Genomic DNA, 17,203 nt, shown 5'->3' on the forward strand with positions numbered 1-17,203 from the left:
TTGGGCCTTTACAATTATGCACTGGTGCGAGCTGTGGAAGGTTGGTTTCATATCACACTCCCATTGGAAAGCAGACAGTCCTGCACTGCAGTAAAACTGGAGAAACTGGAAATGAAACACTTCCATTTTATTCTACCATTGTGTTAATATTCTGTTTTCATATACTCACATATAAGATGACCCTGAGCGAAATGTGCTTGTGTCTGACCTTGAATTCACCCATTCAGTTAAGTGGAGGAGAGAACACTAGTCATTTAACGCACTGTACAGTGACTGCAGGGGGAAAGAAGTGTTAGATCGATAATAAAAATAAATCCAAAAACAGGGCAAACCCTTTAATAAGGACAATAGCAAACCTGTCAAGCATGAAGAACAATACCCAAACCCCAAGAACAGAGATCAGGGTGATGCAATCAGCTACGATAGTGTCCTAAAACCACTCTCGCTCTCTTTTGTTTCTCTGGATGGTTTTGGCCTCTTCAAGCCAGTGTGTGAAGTCTGTGCAGAGGGCTGTTCATAATTCAGCATTCTGGGCTTTCTGTGGCTCACTGTGTTGATAGTGCTAGCACGCGAGAGGGCATAGCCTAATCACACACAGGCCTTTTCCAACTGCCAGTGTGGAGGCAGAGCCTGGTGCCATTGCGGGTGGTACTGCATGGGGCCTAAGAGCGATCAGGGTTCTGCAGCTGCAGGCTGGGTATGTGTGTGTGTGTATGTGTCCTATATGTGTGTGTGTTTTAACCCTTACCTGGGTGCTGCTTGTTACTGCAGACTGTAAGTAGAGTGGGCCTACTACTACCCCAGCTGCAACAGCCTGGATCTCCGGCCCAAAACGCTGTAATTATGTCGGATTAGTGGGGGCTCTTTCTCCAGACCGGCTGCCAAACATTTTGTCCCAGATTACTGTCCCGCCACTAAGCTGCTGAACTCGGTCAGTGTCGGGAGGCTGCCCCGGGTGGAATTACACCGCCACGGGCGCAATAGGGGGGGGGGGGGCAGGGTTGGCAGGGCCACAGGGCTCTCACTGGGACACTTGACCTTCATGAGCACAGGGCAGACCTGGTGTTAGCCATACCAGGCAGTCATAACCAGAGTCCTCTGGCTACATCAATGGTGGGTGAGATATGGTATTAGTCAAACTACTGTGCCTACTTTGCCTAATGCATTTATAAATCATTAAGGGATCTTGATTACTTTCTAATTGCTTTTTGACTACCCACATCCATTTTGTACGACTTTGCTCTGAGCTCTGTGCTGATTGGTTCCCATACCACCTGCCATCTTTCTGAGTAAAAAGAAAGTGGAGTTACAGACACAAAGGGGGAGATACAGTTTTCAACTTTTTTATTCAATCTGAACCAAAATCAGATGTTTAGAGAGAAATCCTGAGTAACAACACCATATTTACTTTCAGTAAAGTACTTCATTGGAACGGAATCATGGTCCACCTTGTTGTATTAGTGGGTCATATACACACCGGTTCCACATCTAACCACAAGTGAACACAGCATAGCATCAACATGTTAAAAAAACATATCAAGTACTTCAGTGGACAGTTCAACTCTTCTATTTTACAGATTTCATCCATGATGGGGGGGGGGGGGGGGGGTTAGGGTAATGGTTCAATGAGAGTACCCCCCTCTCTGGGCTAGCATACTGTACACATAGAGGCCCCCACACTATACTCCCATCCCCCCTACCACCCCTCAAGGCATCAGAGAGAGGACTTCAGAACGTCAAACACCTTCAGGGCAGACTCGATACAGCCGTCGAAATTGGAATGTGTGAAGCCGTCGCCCCCACACACAAACAGAGGCTGGGACAGCGGCGTCATCTGCCCTGGGCAGTCGGCCACCGAGCTCGTCACCTAATTAGTTGAGAAAGAGAGAGGGGGTGGTGGGGTAGAGAGAGAGAGGGGAGGGTGGAGAGAGAGAGAGAGAAGGGCCATACAGCAGCAGGTGGAGTGGCCCTAACGGTCACTAGACCCAATAGAGAGGGCTGATTAGTCCTTCATGCTGCTGCTGAGCTATTGAGTGGAATCGGCAGCTCACTGTCCTTCACTGATAAATGATGCATCGATTGTATACTACACTACTGAAGCCAAATTGTTGTCATGGCCACAGATGTATCTATTTCTACAGCTACAGTAGAATGTGTATTGAGACAATGATTTGTTTGTGCTACAGTTATCCTGCAATCCAAAAAACTGTCTGTGCTCAAGTTACCTCTAAATGAACGTGGTGGGATACCACAGATCAAGTCATAAAATGCACCGCCTTTGGCTAGACAGGCAGATATCAAATCAGCCTTGCAGCCAACTGTCTTCCTCATGTTTAAATCCTGAACGCTGAGAGTTAAGTGTGTTAATGACTTGGGAGTGTAAACACACAAGCCGGTGTACGTGTCGTAGCTTCTGTCAGAGGCTTCTGCTGGCCTGTACTAAGAGGAGAGGCAGCAGATGGATAAACATCGAGGTACGCTGCCCTGTACCGCTAAGGGTAAGGAAATAGTATCCATTTCCTGCTGGGGCTTTTAATAGGCATCGTTATAGGCTACTATGTGCTGCTATCATAACCCCCACCCTCCACCTCCCTCCATCCCCACTCCTCCCCAAAAACATAATTGTTTGTTTGCTCATGCATCCTTGAAAAGGTCATCACCATGTAAATCAATTGATGATAAGCATTTTTGTTGAAATGTGGCCATGGACAAATTGTTTGGTTCACTCTAGTGGTACGTTGATAAAGTGGCCCTGGGCCCTGCCGTCTCCATATACAGCGTGAGGCTGACTTCCCATGGCAAAGAGCACGGAGCGCCAAGGAGGAGGGTTTGGGACCTTAAGATAAACGCCCCAATATAAACACGTTTTATCGCAAGGAAAGCAAGAGAATTCAGCAGCTGAGAATACGTCTGCTTCATAAGAGAAGTAATCTAATGAGCACGCAACCTATAACCTATATTTTAGCAACAGTTAAACTGCTATAACTGTTAGGATCAATCATGCATGTGTCTCTGTCACAATGGTCTTTGAAAGAATGACTGCTAGTGCATTTGACAGGGAGCTGATATGTGTACAGTATGAGTGAGTGTGCATATGTGTGTGTGTGTGTGTGTGTGTGTGTGTGTGTGTGTGTGTGTGTGTGTGTGTGTGTGTGTGTGTGTGTGTGTGTGTTTCTGCGTTTCTGCGCATTCCATTATGAATGTGTGTGTGTCTATATTATAATACAAATGTGCTTGTGTGTGTGTGTTACAGTACAAGTGTGTGTGTGTTCTATCATGGCCCATCCAGTTCCAGTGGGCCTTGGCCCATGCTCTGGCACTCCCAGTGATGTGGCCTCCCACACAGATGTTCTGTGGCCTCTGACCCCCAGCCCAGCCCAGCCTCGCTTAGCAGAGTGTGTGTGGGTGTGTGTTGGAGCAAAAGAGAGAGAGAGAGAGAGAGAGAGAGAGCACATTTAAGAGATTGAGTGATGCAATCGCCGAGTGTGTACTTCAATCACTACAGAAGAGTGATGAACAGCTACGAGAGCCCTTGGAGGACATATTCTTGCTGGACATAAGTAGTGTAAATAAAGTCACAGTATCTGGTCCAAGAAGAACATAGAGATTCAGGGAAACATCACAGTAAACAGGACATTGGAGCTACTTGAAAAGGGAACACCATGTCCAAGCAGTCTCCGTACACTACACTCGGGTGGTATACAGAAGCAGAAAAACGTCATACATTTAAGTTTAGTACAGCGTGATCGTGATAGACAGCATGTCACTCATCAATGTTCTTTACACAGACAATGAGTTTTACTGAACCGAGTCTAACCCTCTGACCTACTTTCCATGTATCTTGACAGGATTGTGAGGTAGCAACAGTTATTATCTCTTAAAGTATCTATGAAGGGAGAAAAAAAACTCTTCCTCTTCTCTCAATGAGTGAATGAAATAAAACTCCTGGTATTATCTCTCCTCACTCGATGAAGTAATACAGTAAAACTCCTGGTATTATCTCTCCTCACTCGATGAAGTAATACAGTAAAACTCCTGGTATTATCTCTCCTCACTCGATGAAGTAATACAGTAAAACTCCTGGTATTATCTCTCCTCACTCGATGAAGTAATACAGTAAAACTCCTGGTATTACCTCTCCTCACTCGATGAAGTAATACAGTAAAACTCCTGGTATTACCTCTCCTCACTTGATGAAGTAATACAGTAAAACTCCTGGTATTATCTCTCCTCACTCGATGAAGTAATACAGTAAAACTCCTGTCTGAGTAACCCCTCTCACCTGTGAGTATCTCCACTTCTGACACTTGATGCTGTCGGGCTGTGGCAAGCCAGGCAGCAGCTTGTTCAGCTTCACCAGGATGATAGGCTCCACCTGCTCCTTGGCCTCCTCCAGGTGTTTGACACCAAATGGAAGACTGGTGTGGACCACCATGGAGGGACCGCACTCTGGGAATTCTGCACAGGCAAGCACATACAGCACAGTTCAGAACCATACCACCATAGACGGACTGCACTCTGCAGAGTTTGAACAGCACAGGGACACACAGGAATACGGCACAGCTAAGAACACTGTTCAGTTCACAATTCAGAATGCAGGAAAGTAGAGGTAAAATTCTGGTTTGTGAATTGAATTTTTGATTCAATTTGTTTTTTTTAAAGACATTTATGTTTTGGCCATACTGACCTTCATCAGAATCGACTTCTAAGTCAGTGAAAGCGCAATCGTACAGTTGAACAGTAAACACTATGAAATATACACTACCGTTCAAAAGTTTGGGTTCACTTAGAAATGTCCTTGTTTTTGAAAGAAAAGCATATTTTTTGTCCATTAAAATAAGATCAAATTGATCAGAAATACACAAGCCTCTCCACTACGTCAAGGTGACAGTCCAGGAGAGTTACATTTAGGATAATTTATTTTTTGTATTCATTTACCTGTATTAGCCCATTGCTGAACTTCCGTTGTCCAGTTGTACAGAGTCTCATCGCCTACACCCAAATCACTCTTAAACTTTGAGAGAGTCTGGGTCTCTTCCTGGATTTTTGCTGTTGTCTGAGAATTATGACAAAAACAAAACAGAATAATTAATTGGTTTTAAAATAAATTAAATGCATAGATATAATACTTCTCAAATAAATGTATTGATCCACACAATACACCTTCAAGTATCTTCTGGACAATAGATATTGTTAATGTTGTAAATTACTATTGTAGCTGGAAACGGCAGATTTTTTATGGAATATCTACATAGGAGTACAGAGGCCCATTATCAGCAACCATCACTCCTGTGTTCCAATGGCACGTTGTGTTAGCTAATCCAAGTTTATAATTTTAAAAGGCTAATTGAACATTAGAAAACCTTTTTGCAATTATGTTAGCACAGCTGAAAACTGTCGTGCTGATTAAAGAAGCAATACAACTGTCCTTCTTTAGACTAGCTGAGTATCTGGAGCATCAGCATTTGTGGGTTCGATACAGGCTCAAAATAGCCAGAAACAAAGACTTTCTTCTGAAACTTGTCAGTCTATTCTTGTTCTGAGAAATGAAGGATATTCCATGCAAGAAATTGCCAAGAAATTGAAGATCTGGTACAACGCTGTGTACTACTCCCTTCACAGAACAGCGCAAACTGGGTCTAACCAGAATAGAGAGAGAGGAGTGGGAGGCCCCGGTGCACAACTGAGCAAGAGGACAAGTACCTTAGAGTGTCTAGTTTGAGAAACAGACGCCTCACGTCCTCTGGAGCTCTGTCAGAGTGACCATCGGGTTCTTGGTCAATTCCCTGACCAAGGCCCTTCTACCCCGATTGCTCAGTTTGGGCGGGCGGCCGGCCAGCTCTAGAAAGAGTCTTGGTGGTTCCAAACTTCTTCCATTTAAAAATGATGGAGGCCACTGTGTTCTTGGGGACCTTTCAATGCTGCAGAATTTTTTTGGTACCCTTACCCAGATCTGTGCCTTGACACAATCCTGTCTCGGAGCTCTACGGACAATTCCTTTGACCTCATGGCTTGTTTTTTTCTCTGACATGCACTGCCAACTGTGGGACCTTCCAAATCAAGCCCTTCCAAATCAAGTCCAATCAATTGAGTTTACCACAGGTGGACTCCAATCAAATTGTAGAAACATCTCATGGATGATCAATGGAAACAGGATGCACATGAGCTCAATATCGAGTCTCATAGCAAAGGGTCTGAATACTTATTTCTGTTTAGATTTTTTTTTATACATATGCAAAAATATCTAAAAACCTTTTTTCGCTTTGTCATTATGGGGTATTGTGTGTAGATTGATGAGGATTTTATTTAATCAATTTTAGAATAAGGCTGTAACGTAACAAAATGTGGAAAAAGTCAAGGGGTCTGAATACTTTCCGAATGCACTGTATGTTGAGTGTTTGGTAACTGTACACACAACAGAAAGGCTTGGAGCCCTGTCTGCTGAGGATCCGGTTGTGTGGCGGTGACATCATGCGGGGAGTGGACACGGTGAGATCCTGTTTCTAATGACAGACAGACAGACAGACGAGAGACAGACAGACGAGAGACAGAGACAGACAGACGAGAGACAGACAGACGAGAGACAGAGACAGACAGACGAGAGACAGACAGACGAGAGACAGAGACAGACAGAGACAGACAGACAGAGACAGACAGAGACAGAGACAGACAGAGACAGACAGACAGAGACAGACAGAGACAGACAGACAGAGACAGACAGAGACAGACAGACAGAGACAGAGACAGACACAGACAGACACAGACAGAGACAGACAGACAGAGACAGACGAGAGACAGACAGAGACAGAGACAGACAGAGACAGAGACAGACAGAGACAGACACAGACAGACAGAGACAGACAGAGACAGAGACAGACAGAGACAGACAGAGACAGAGAGACAGAGACAGACAGAGACAGACAGACAGAGACAGACAGAGACAGACAGACACAGACAGAGACAGACAGAGACAGACAGACAGAGACAGACGAGAGACAGACAGACAGAGACAGACGAGAGACAGAGACAGACAGAGACAGACACAGACACAGACACAGAGACAGACAGAGACAGAGACAGACAGACAGACAGAGACAGAGACAGACAGAGACAGACAGACGAGAGACAGACAGACAGAGACAGAGACAGACACAGACAGACAGAGACAGACAGAGACAGAGACAGACACAGACAGACAGAGACAGACAGAGACAGAGACAGACACAGACAGACAGAGACAGACAGAGACAGACAGAGACAGACGAGAGACAGAGACAGACGAGAGACAGACAGAGACAGACAGACACAGAGACAGAGACAGAGACAGACAGAGACAGACAGAGACAGAGACAGACAGAGACAGACACAGACAGACACAGAGACAGACACAGACAGAGACAGACAGAGACAGACAGACAGAGACAGACAGAGACAGACAAACAGACAGAGACAGACAGACAGAGACAGAGACAGACACAGACAGACAGAGACAGAGACAGACAGAGACAGACACAGACAGACAGAGACAGACACAGACAGAGACAGAGACAGACACAGACAGACAGAGACAGACAGAGACAGACAGACAGAGACAGACAGACAGAGACAGATAGAGACAGACAGACAGAGACAGACAGAGACAGACAGACACAGACAGACAGACAGACAGACAGACAGACAGACAGACAGACAGACAGACAGACAGACAGACAGCTCTGAACCATACAGGATGTTTTGCATTGATTTATCGAGGCTGCACGTCATGAAGTTATCTCTCTAATGACATCGTCTTAAAACCATATTTAAACTGATTGTGGAGAATAATGGTTTACTGCCGCCAATAAACATGTCCCGCAATTGACCTGCTGGAGCGGGAAACAGAGTTACTACGAGGTCAATCATTTCCTCCAGCTTGGCTTGTTTTTTTAATGCGGCAGTCGGGACAACGTTGCGTGAGGGAGTGCACACACATCAAACACAGACGGTTGTTTAGTTCGGAGCCAAGCTGGAGATGCTGAATTCCCTTGTAGGGAACTAGGGATGGTCACTGTGTGGACAGTGTAGGGACAAGGAGACTTCAGTTTGGTGACAGTGACTATAGTACACAAACAGGCTACAGCACCCATTCGCTGGGGTCTGTCCAACTTCTGTCCAAAGGGCCATTCTGGTATGGCTCATTGGTTAGATAGTCACCCTAACCAGTTTTTGACATCATAGTCCCCAGCCATAGGGCCTGCCAGAGAGAGAAAATGAGAGAGGGAGAGAAAGAAAGAGGAGGAAGGCAAACAAAGATGAGAGAAGTATGAGGAAAGAGTTGAAGATAAAGAGATAAGACAGAAAGAGGTGGGGAAACAGTGTGTATGTTGGTAGCAAGGTAGGCAGGTAGGCGAGAGACTGGCACAAACTCGGCTTCTGAAGGAGAAGTAAGAAAAAAAAACACACAGGTTACTAAATTCACTAGGTAGACAGGCACCACTCAGAGCAAGTTGGCACCAAATGATGCATTGTGCAATTTGCACGAGTTGTTAACTCACTTGCATATTTCATTCCAATTGGAGTACAGATGAAACTCTGAACATGAAGCGGTTTACTCCTAAATCTTCCTCAGGGGGCCGTCCTGTCTGGGTGACGCAGGAGGGCCATTGTCCTGTCCTGTGTGCTCTGTGACCTGACACCTGTTCCCCTGGTCACAGCAAGCTCCCTGTTTTAGACCACTCTAGAGAGTTGGAGAGACGCTCCACAGCTATTCTTACAGCGCCTTTCCTGCTCTCTGCATTCCCAGGCTTTCAAAGGGCCAGTCAGAAATCATCTGTGCTTGCACCCTACTACCCCCTGCTTACTTGAGCTACAAGCAAAAAACATTACACAAAGGAACAATAAGATTAAAGCGTAGCGGGGGAGGGCGAAAGGAGGAGGGCAAGAGGAGGAGGGCGAGAGGAGGAGCGCAGTAGCAGCACCGGGGCAGAGGAGCCTTGTAGAATGAAACATTTACCAGCTCCTCTAATTAGGATGTTGCCTTCTGAACACTGGAGTGGATGAGAGGTGACAGGTGCGTGAACACTTTCTCTCGCACTCTTTCTCACACATACACAAGTGACGTGCAAACATGCGCTTGTGCGCGCGCACACACACACACACTTATCGTTTTTCACTGAAGCACACACGCACATATACATATTTGTCTCTCTGTGAAACACACACACACCCCTCCAGGTCTGATATAATATGATGTTGTTCCTTCTCATAGAAGCCGAGAGGCTAGTGGTTTTCTAGCAGAGCTGATAATGAAGGCCGGTGTGTGTAGAAGCCTGATCTTAGGGTGTTGTGCTGTGTGTGCTCTCCTGCTCAGTATCTGCTGCATCTCCCTTCTGTGTTCAAATCAGCAATGAAGTCGGACTACCAATGGACAAGGCTAGCCCAGCACTCACAGAGCCAATCAAACACTAAGGTCTACGGAGGCTCTCAACAGCACGGCAGCGCCGTCAAATAAGTGAATGATGTGAGGTTGAATGAAAACATCAGAACTTAAACACTTACATTTACATTCGTACACCAAATGCAGCTTGACAAAGTCAATAAAGAATCCAGTGGACTGGAGGTATAAACTAACGAGGAAAGTTAAAGGCCTGCTGAACAGTGGCACTCAATCAGGGAGCAATTCTGACGCATGCCTTCCAGAGAGGGCGGGGGGAGTGAGACAGAGATGCAGAAAAGGAAACAGAAAAATAGAGTGGAAATAAAGAGACAGACAGGCAAACAGAGAAAGAGAATGGCGGGCGGCACTGACCTAAATTGCGCTTTTGATCGTCGATGGCGATGAAGCGAATGCAGGGATTATTGGAGACGTACTTGGTGGCCCAGGGGACGTTGATGTGAGCCTGGGCCTTTGTAGAAGAAGCCCAGCGCATAGCGCCGACAAGTAGCTTACCGCCCCAAGCTGCTGCCGCTGACTCTCCTCTAGCACTTTCGCATAGGAAAACAGAGGGACAATGTCAGTTTAAGCCTGTTACCAGGCCGGCATCAGTTAGCCGAGCCTGGATACACAGAACCTACAGTATGCTTACAATGGATACCACTGTGAGGTGATGGGACTGCGCCCCGAAGTCTAGGAATCTGTCAAGCTTTCAGGTAACCAGTGTCAGGCTTCACTCATTCATTCCCACTGAGCCCTCAACAATGAGACATTAAATGACATGGATTACATTTTCTTAAAGGATTTGATCCAAGCAGGCTTACGGCAGTAACATTAATGCATTATTGAAAAATGGGACATATTATTCATATCAAAACTGGAGTATCATATCTAATGATGTTTGTGTGCTCACAGTATAATTAACGAGCAAGCATTCAGTCTACTGAGGCAAGATAGCTACCGCCTACCAGACTACATGCAGTCACCCTGTAAGCTTGGGTGCAACTAAATAACTAAACTAACGTCCATATTGCATATGGTAGAAGAGATGTTCTCTCCTTAGTTTATTTATACGGGTTTTGGAGTTGTTTTTTCAAAGCAATGCTGTCCTTGTTTCCAGTCTGAAACATCTGTTGTTTATTGGCCTCTGAAGCGCTAGCTTGGCCGTGCTTTAGTTATTTAGGGCCCCAGAGTATGGAGCATACACAGGTCAGAGATCAACACTGTGGATTTCGAATACATATTTCTACTAGAACACGTTGAACAGAAAAATAACTATTTTAATCTAGGCCAACAGTGAGTCCTAAGAGAAGTAGCAAGTAAGCTAACCTGGCGGTCGTCTCTGGACGGTCCTAAAAAATACATGACTGAGGAGATTCTTGGAGCGCAGAGCTGAAATGTGGGTAGATAAACTTTAGTTAAACTTAACCTATGTATGTAGGACAAATGAACTGGTTGTGCGACAGCCGTTTCTGAATCTGAACAACGATTTACAGCAGGGTCAGTAGATTATATTTGGAAATAATTGCAAACAAAATAACCATAAAGTAAAACAGGGGCAGAGAGGCAAAGAGATAAAAATGTATGAGGCTTACGAACACAGAAATAGTCCTTGAGCACAAGCCATCTTAACATGTTGCACAGTACAAACAACTACAAGCACCACAGCTGTATGCCTAACGTCCCAGTGACCAAAGCTATTAAAACAACAGAATTAAAAATGACCCCACCTATATTCCCGGTGCTGTAGTTATACTAACAAGCAAATGATCTTCTAATTAGCTGCACAATGGGCTGACGATGGGGGAATATGACAGCGCCAGTCACAAGGTCACATTACTTTCCCAGGGTATGGGGCCTTTTATAATTTTCTGTGTCATCCTGGAACATCTGGCCCAGATTAGGCCCATGTAAATGTGGACCTCGGTATGGCCGGACAATCTGCTGCGGCATCTCACAAATGCACGGGCGCACACACATGCATGGGTGCACATACACACACGCGCGCGCGGACTGACAAACAGACAGACAGACAGACAGACAGACAGACAGACAGACAGACAGACACAGACACAGACACACAGACACACACACACACAGAGACAAACACACACACAGGGTCTGTCTGCACAGGGGAGAATGCAAAACCACTATCTGACGCATCCATAAAGAGACTTTCTGTTTCTCATGAAAATGGAGCAAGCCCATTGTTGATGCCGTTTAAAGATCTCAGACATGGGCAGGACGGAAGCTTATCTCGTCTCAGAGTACCATTTTAAAACAGAGTACAGTTCCGCACCAACTGTGGATTTAGTACTCTTACTAAATGCCTTCAACTTAAAACACAGTCGGTCAGAACCTCGGCGAACATCTGGTAATGGAAAAGAATCTAATGATCTGAATAGAGACAAATCTTTTAAAAGACTTTGTTCAATTTAACGGTCAGCATTGGGGTCCACCCACCATACTTCACCTAGACCTCATTCATGGAGCTGTTCAAGTTATAGCCCTAGTAGATGTGAGGGGAATGTTTACTCAACGATCAAAATTACCCTGAGTAATGTGGCTTGTCCCAATGCGTTGTTAATGGAATCCGCAGTCCTCCCGCATCAAATGAAGGCATGCTCCATTCCATCTCCTCTGCATGTTTCTACTAACTGTGTCCTGATGAAGGCTTATTGAATGCTCATTCATCAGTTCAGTGCCTCCTCTGCTCATTCTCTGCTCTCTCAGTGGTTTGCACTCCAGTTTTGTTGTGGGTGGGTGAGAGAGATGCCTTGCGTTTTTCCAGATGACTGTCCAATGTGGCAATCTGGGGGAGTTATTGGGTCCAGTGCCCAATTCTAGCACAGATGTTTAACAGGTGGTGGATAGTGTTGCATTAAATGTTTTGGTATGAATAAATATGGAACAGGTGTGTGAGAAATACAGTACCTTGTGTTCAGGTCTCTAAAAACACATTGCATTACTGTACATTACATTGCATAAAGATCTATTAGTTAAAGTCATCAAGACATTAGGAACCATTCCATTCTATTAGGGCTGACCCCATTTAGTCGACTCGTCAATAAATAAAAAAATCATGGTGTACAAGACTGTCTGATTTGCGTCTGTCTGAGTAGACTGATCCATCGTGGAGGGAATGGGGATGGCACAGTCCATCAGTCTAAGGCATTTGCTACCGAAATTGTATATGGTTATATTATGTAAGAACAATGGTGCTACACAAATACAAATAATATTATTTTATAACAAATGTGTGTTTTTCCCCGCGTTAGTGTTTGCTGTCCACAATTCTGAAATATGTCTGTGCGCTGTTGAATTGGCACCTTTTCCTAGACCATGTTTCTATGTGTATAATAGAAAAGTGAATCGCATTTTGGTGTTGAGACGAATGCGGCGGAGGCAGAAGCGGAGAGAAAACAGCCCTTGCCTTAATTGTCTAAGAAAAGTGAGGAGAAAGGAAAGCCCAACTTAATTAGGTCTATAATCAATAGCAGGGGTGCCACTTTGGTTGTAGAAGTGGGGGGGGACATAACCTGATGGGAGGTCTGGGGGTCCTCTCCTTGGATTTTTGGGCCATCTAAAGCTCATTTCCTGCATTTTTACACAATCCAATATGCAGTCTCCATTTAGAACAAAAAGTAAGCAAAAATACCCACAGTCATCAAGCTATGTAAGAGATAATTATTAAACCTGTTTAAGTGATTAATAAGACTGAACTAGATCAAAGGTAATTCGATAATAAAATATTGTGTTGCTCCTTTAACCAATAGACTAACAAATGAGCAACTCTTGAAAAAATACAACAAAAGAAATTGCAGCCTGACCGACCAGCAGCCCGAGACGCCTGCACGCCCGACCCCCACCAGTCTAGTCAATAACTCAACTCTCACCCAACACAATTTCCTTCACCATTCACACATTTCACTTTTTTCATTTAAAGGGAAAGGTTTGAAATGAATAAAACACATACACTTCAAATATACATTAAAACCTCTACCGACCCCCCCCTCCCGGATCCGGGATCATCCTCATCAAAAAAGCTGACTAGCCTAGCCTAGCGCCACAGGGTTAACACACAGAAACAGCAAATCCTCCATATAACTATTCTCATACTACTAATAGTACTCTAGAGCTCTTTTTACTTGCACACAATATATTTGGGTCGCCCCGTCCTGTCCTTAACGTTCCACCACCCTGCAGCCCCCCAACCCAACACACCCCACTTAACTTTAGGATTTTAGTGAAACATTCGTTATTGGTATCAGGTGTGTTAGGCCAAGGCCAGAGTGACAATCCACAGGACGGCAGACCCCCAGACCAGGACTGAGCAGCTAGATATGTATCTCCCCTGACGTGGGCATGTTTTCAATACAGACTCCTTTAGTCCTACTGTATTCCATATAAGAATATTCCATATTCCTTTCATTGTGTAATAAATCAAATCTAGTGATACATAACTTGACATTGTGGGAGGAAAACCAACCTTCCAATAAATGGCAATGCATTTCTTAGCCACTATAAATTATTGGTTACACCGTTTCTTCAGAAAACAGTCTCCAGTTTCAACATTTCTAAGCAAACAAAAACAGGGAGAAGGGAGAATCTGTAGACATGCTGAGAAAAAAAGAAGATACTCTTTGCCAGAAATCAGCTAGCCTGCACAAGACCATAACATATGCAAATATGTCCCCTTTTGTATTTTACACCTCCAGCATAGGTATTACATTTCTGAGTGCATGATATTCAGTTTTACTGGCATACAGTACATTCTATGGATGGTCTTAAACTGTAGTAATTTATGTCTGAGATGATATGAACATGACTGGAAATTCAAACTTATCTGTATCCATTCATCATCATCAATAGCTTCTACAGGGTCTTCCTCACATTTTTGCTTTACCTGTTTTGTGTCATTGGGGAAAGCCTCTATCAACCCTTGATACAGTTTGGAAGTCAACTTTGGAGGTTTGTCAGACTGCCTTGAAATAGCATCTGGCTTGTCCAGTGTTTGCTGCACAGAGAGAATAAAGTGTTGTATCTGCAGAAATTCACCTCACCTCTGTCACAGATTGGTCTTCCCTGGTTGCCTGACCCTGCTGAGACCCCTGTCACCATCTGATCCTCCTAAAATGAGGCATGACAAAGATTTACCTTGGTGTACATTATATTATCCAAGAATAGAATAAATGGTTCAATAATTGAAATGATCATTATTCTCAGATTCCAGACTGTAGCTTTAAGCTTCAGCTTTAAGCTTCAGTTGCATCCCTTCAGTTGCATCCCTAATGCATCCCGCATTTTTCATGCTAAGGGGCGGGAACGGGCGGTCAGGAGCAAAAGCCAGCCAAGTTCATTAACTTCTGAAACGGGACAACATAAAGGCTACAAAACATTTCCATACAAACAACATCTGTTAGATAGTAATAATAGCCAGCTCATATCGCTATCTGACAGATAACTAGAGGCTAGAGCTGACATGGCTGTGGTAGTTACTAGTTATTGTAGCTTATATATTCACCTTACTGTACATGTCAGTTACAATACTAGCTCAGCACTGTGAATAAACACTAGTTTAGTGTTCTGTTAAGTTAGACAGCAGTTACCTTGCCAGCTATATTCAGTCAACTAAAGAGTAGCCAGTTTCTGCTCTGCTTGCTTTTACAACTTGGTGGAAGAGCGCAACACACACACACTGAACTATGCTCAACTCTCCCGTGCTGGTTCAGCCAGCCTGCCAGAAGCTTTGCCTTCACACAGCCTGTCAGCCTGTTCTGTGGTATCCGTGCGGTCCTAAATCCAGCCGGCTGAACACTCCAAGCAGGCTACCCGAGCGCTCGGAGTCCAATGGTCCTAAAGCACAATGTGTCGCATTATGTATCACATTGTAATGATAAAACTGGGGGGGACAAAAATGCAATTTTTTTTGCCCCTGATCAAGAGCCTAACTATTAAATGTGCCTGGCTTTATAAAATCAGCCATATATATCTGCAGAAATAAGCCAGATCCTGCTTCTGTTGCCTGTTTGAGTGTTTGCTTAATAGCCTACTAATTCCGTGAGCACCAAGTTTCAGGCAACCACAACATGTTGGATAAACAATTTCACAAATTCAGCTGTTTTAAATCTTTGCTATGCTGTAACAAAGGCTTTACACTTTTTTCTCGTTAGACCAGCTTCTCTGGTATTATTTATAATAATAACAACCCTCCTTTTTCCTTGACCTCCTTCTTATTGTTATTATTATTATGACGATCATTATAATAATAAGTAATGTCATTATCATTAGTAGGCTTAATATAGCAGCCTTGTATAACCACCATCGAGCTCTAGGCCTAAGAGCGCATCCTGTTAATTCTTAATACCGTAACTTACTCAAGCCTATATTCCAATACTTACATAGACTACTGTATCAATCAATCATTTATTTGTTCATGTCATCACACAGGAGTCATTCGTGATTTCGAATGCAATCAAGCATTTTAGTTTTAAAATAAAATAACAAAGCGACCATTGAATAATTGGCGTAAACAATAAATAGGCCTAAACTGTTACATTTTGGAAATTGCATTCACGAATGAATGCGATTGTTTTTAGTCTTTGCTCTAATAAAGGATTAAAAAAAACGTTACAACAGATTCTCTGGTACGCTTATAATGTATTTAGTGTTGTTTACATTGTTCCAAACAATCAGAAAATATATAGTAAAAAAAGTACATTGTAATGTAACAACACCTGTTCAGCACATATAATATGCATGCATATTACCTTCTTTTTCTTGATTTCCAGTATTTTCCACAACTAGTCAAATGTATTACACACATCTGACTTCCCCTTTACCTCCTGAGCAACCAGTAAACATTCCCCCATTCCGAGTTTATTTGTCACGTCCTCTGCATCCATTTTTCTGTCACGTGTTACAGTGTTCAGAGTTTGACATAATAAATGTATTGATGTGATTATGATATGCTATAGGTCAGGCCCTATTGGTCACATGCATGCAATGTATACATGTCTCATGTGTAGAGAGCAAGGGTTGAGGGAATAGGGATAGCCTCAGACAACAACATTGATGTATACGCTGAATCGGTGAGCAAGTTTATTAGCAAGTGCATCGGTGATGTTGTACCCACAGTGACTATTAAAACCTTTTCCAACCAGAAACCGTAGATTGATGGCAGCATTCGCGCAAAACTGAAAGCGCGAACCACTGCTTTCAATCATGGCAAGGTGACCGGAAACATGACCAAATACAAACAGTGTAGCTATTCCCTCCGCAAGGCAATCAAACAAGCAAAGAGTCAGTATAGAGACAAAGTAGAGTCGCAATTCAATGGCTCAGACATGATACGTATGTGGCAGGGTCTACAGTCAATCACGGATTACAAAAAGTAAACCAGCCCCGTCGCGGACACCAACGTCTTGCTCCCAGACACGGCCCACTACCAAAACTTTCAGGCGCTCCTTCACCGCGGGCAATGTGAGTAAAACATTTAAACTTGTTAACCCTCACAAGGCTGCCGGCCCAGACGGCATCCCTAGCCGCATCCTCAAAGCATGCGCAGACCAGCTGGCTGATGTGTTTACGGACATATTCAATCAATCCCTATCCCAGTCTGCTGTTCCCACATGCTTCAAGAGGGCCACCATTGTTCCTGTTCCCAAGAAAGCTAAGGTAACGAGCTAAATGACTATCGCCCCGTAGCACTCACTTCTGTCATCATGAAGTGCTTTGAGAGACTAGTCAAGGATCATATGACCTCCACCCTACCTGACACCCTAGACCCAC

The 17,203-nt window shown here is 44.1% G+C and overlaps 1 protein-coding gene across 7 annotated transcripts in view; it reads right to left on the minus strand.

Moving 5' to 3' along the window:
- Positions 1-1,327: 1,327 nt before the first annotated feature.
- The window catches only part of LOC139580899 (renalase-like), a 51,707-nt gene continuing 35,831 nt past the window's right edge, over positions 1,328-17,203 (minus strand). For 3 of the 7 annotated variants that reach the window (XM_071410037.1, XM_071410041.1, XM_071410040.1), the window contains 3 exons: positions 4,939-5,056; positions 4,283-4,458; positions 3,088-3,386 (listed from right to left, as the gene is read on the minus strand). In XM_071410037.1, the coding sequence (XP_071266138.1) occupies positions 3,213-3,386; positions 4,283-4,458; positions 4,939-5,056 (468 nt within the window). In that variant the 3' untranslated portion in view covers positions 3,088-3,212. Of the gene's footprint in view, positions 1,868-3,087; positions 3,387-4,282; positions 4,459-4,938; positions 5,057-9,787; positions 9,964-17,203 lie in introns of those variants that run through there. The other 4 variants (XM_071410038.1, XM_071410042.1, XM_071410039.1 and 1 more) reach the window with 3 other exon arrangements.

This window comes from Salvelinus alpinus, chromosome 7 (genome assembly GCF_045679555.1).
Source record: "Salvelinus alpinus chromosome 7, SLU_Salpinus.1, whole genome shotgun sequence".
Classification (NCBI taxonomy): Eukaryota; Metazoa; Chordata; class Actinopteri; order Salmoniformes; family Salmonidae; genus Salvelinus; species Salvelinus alpinus.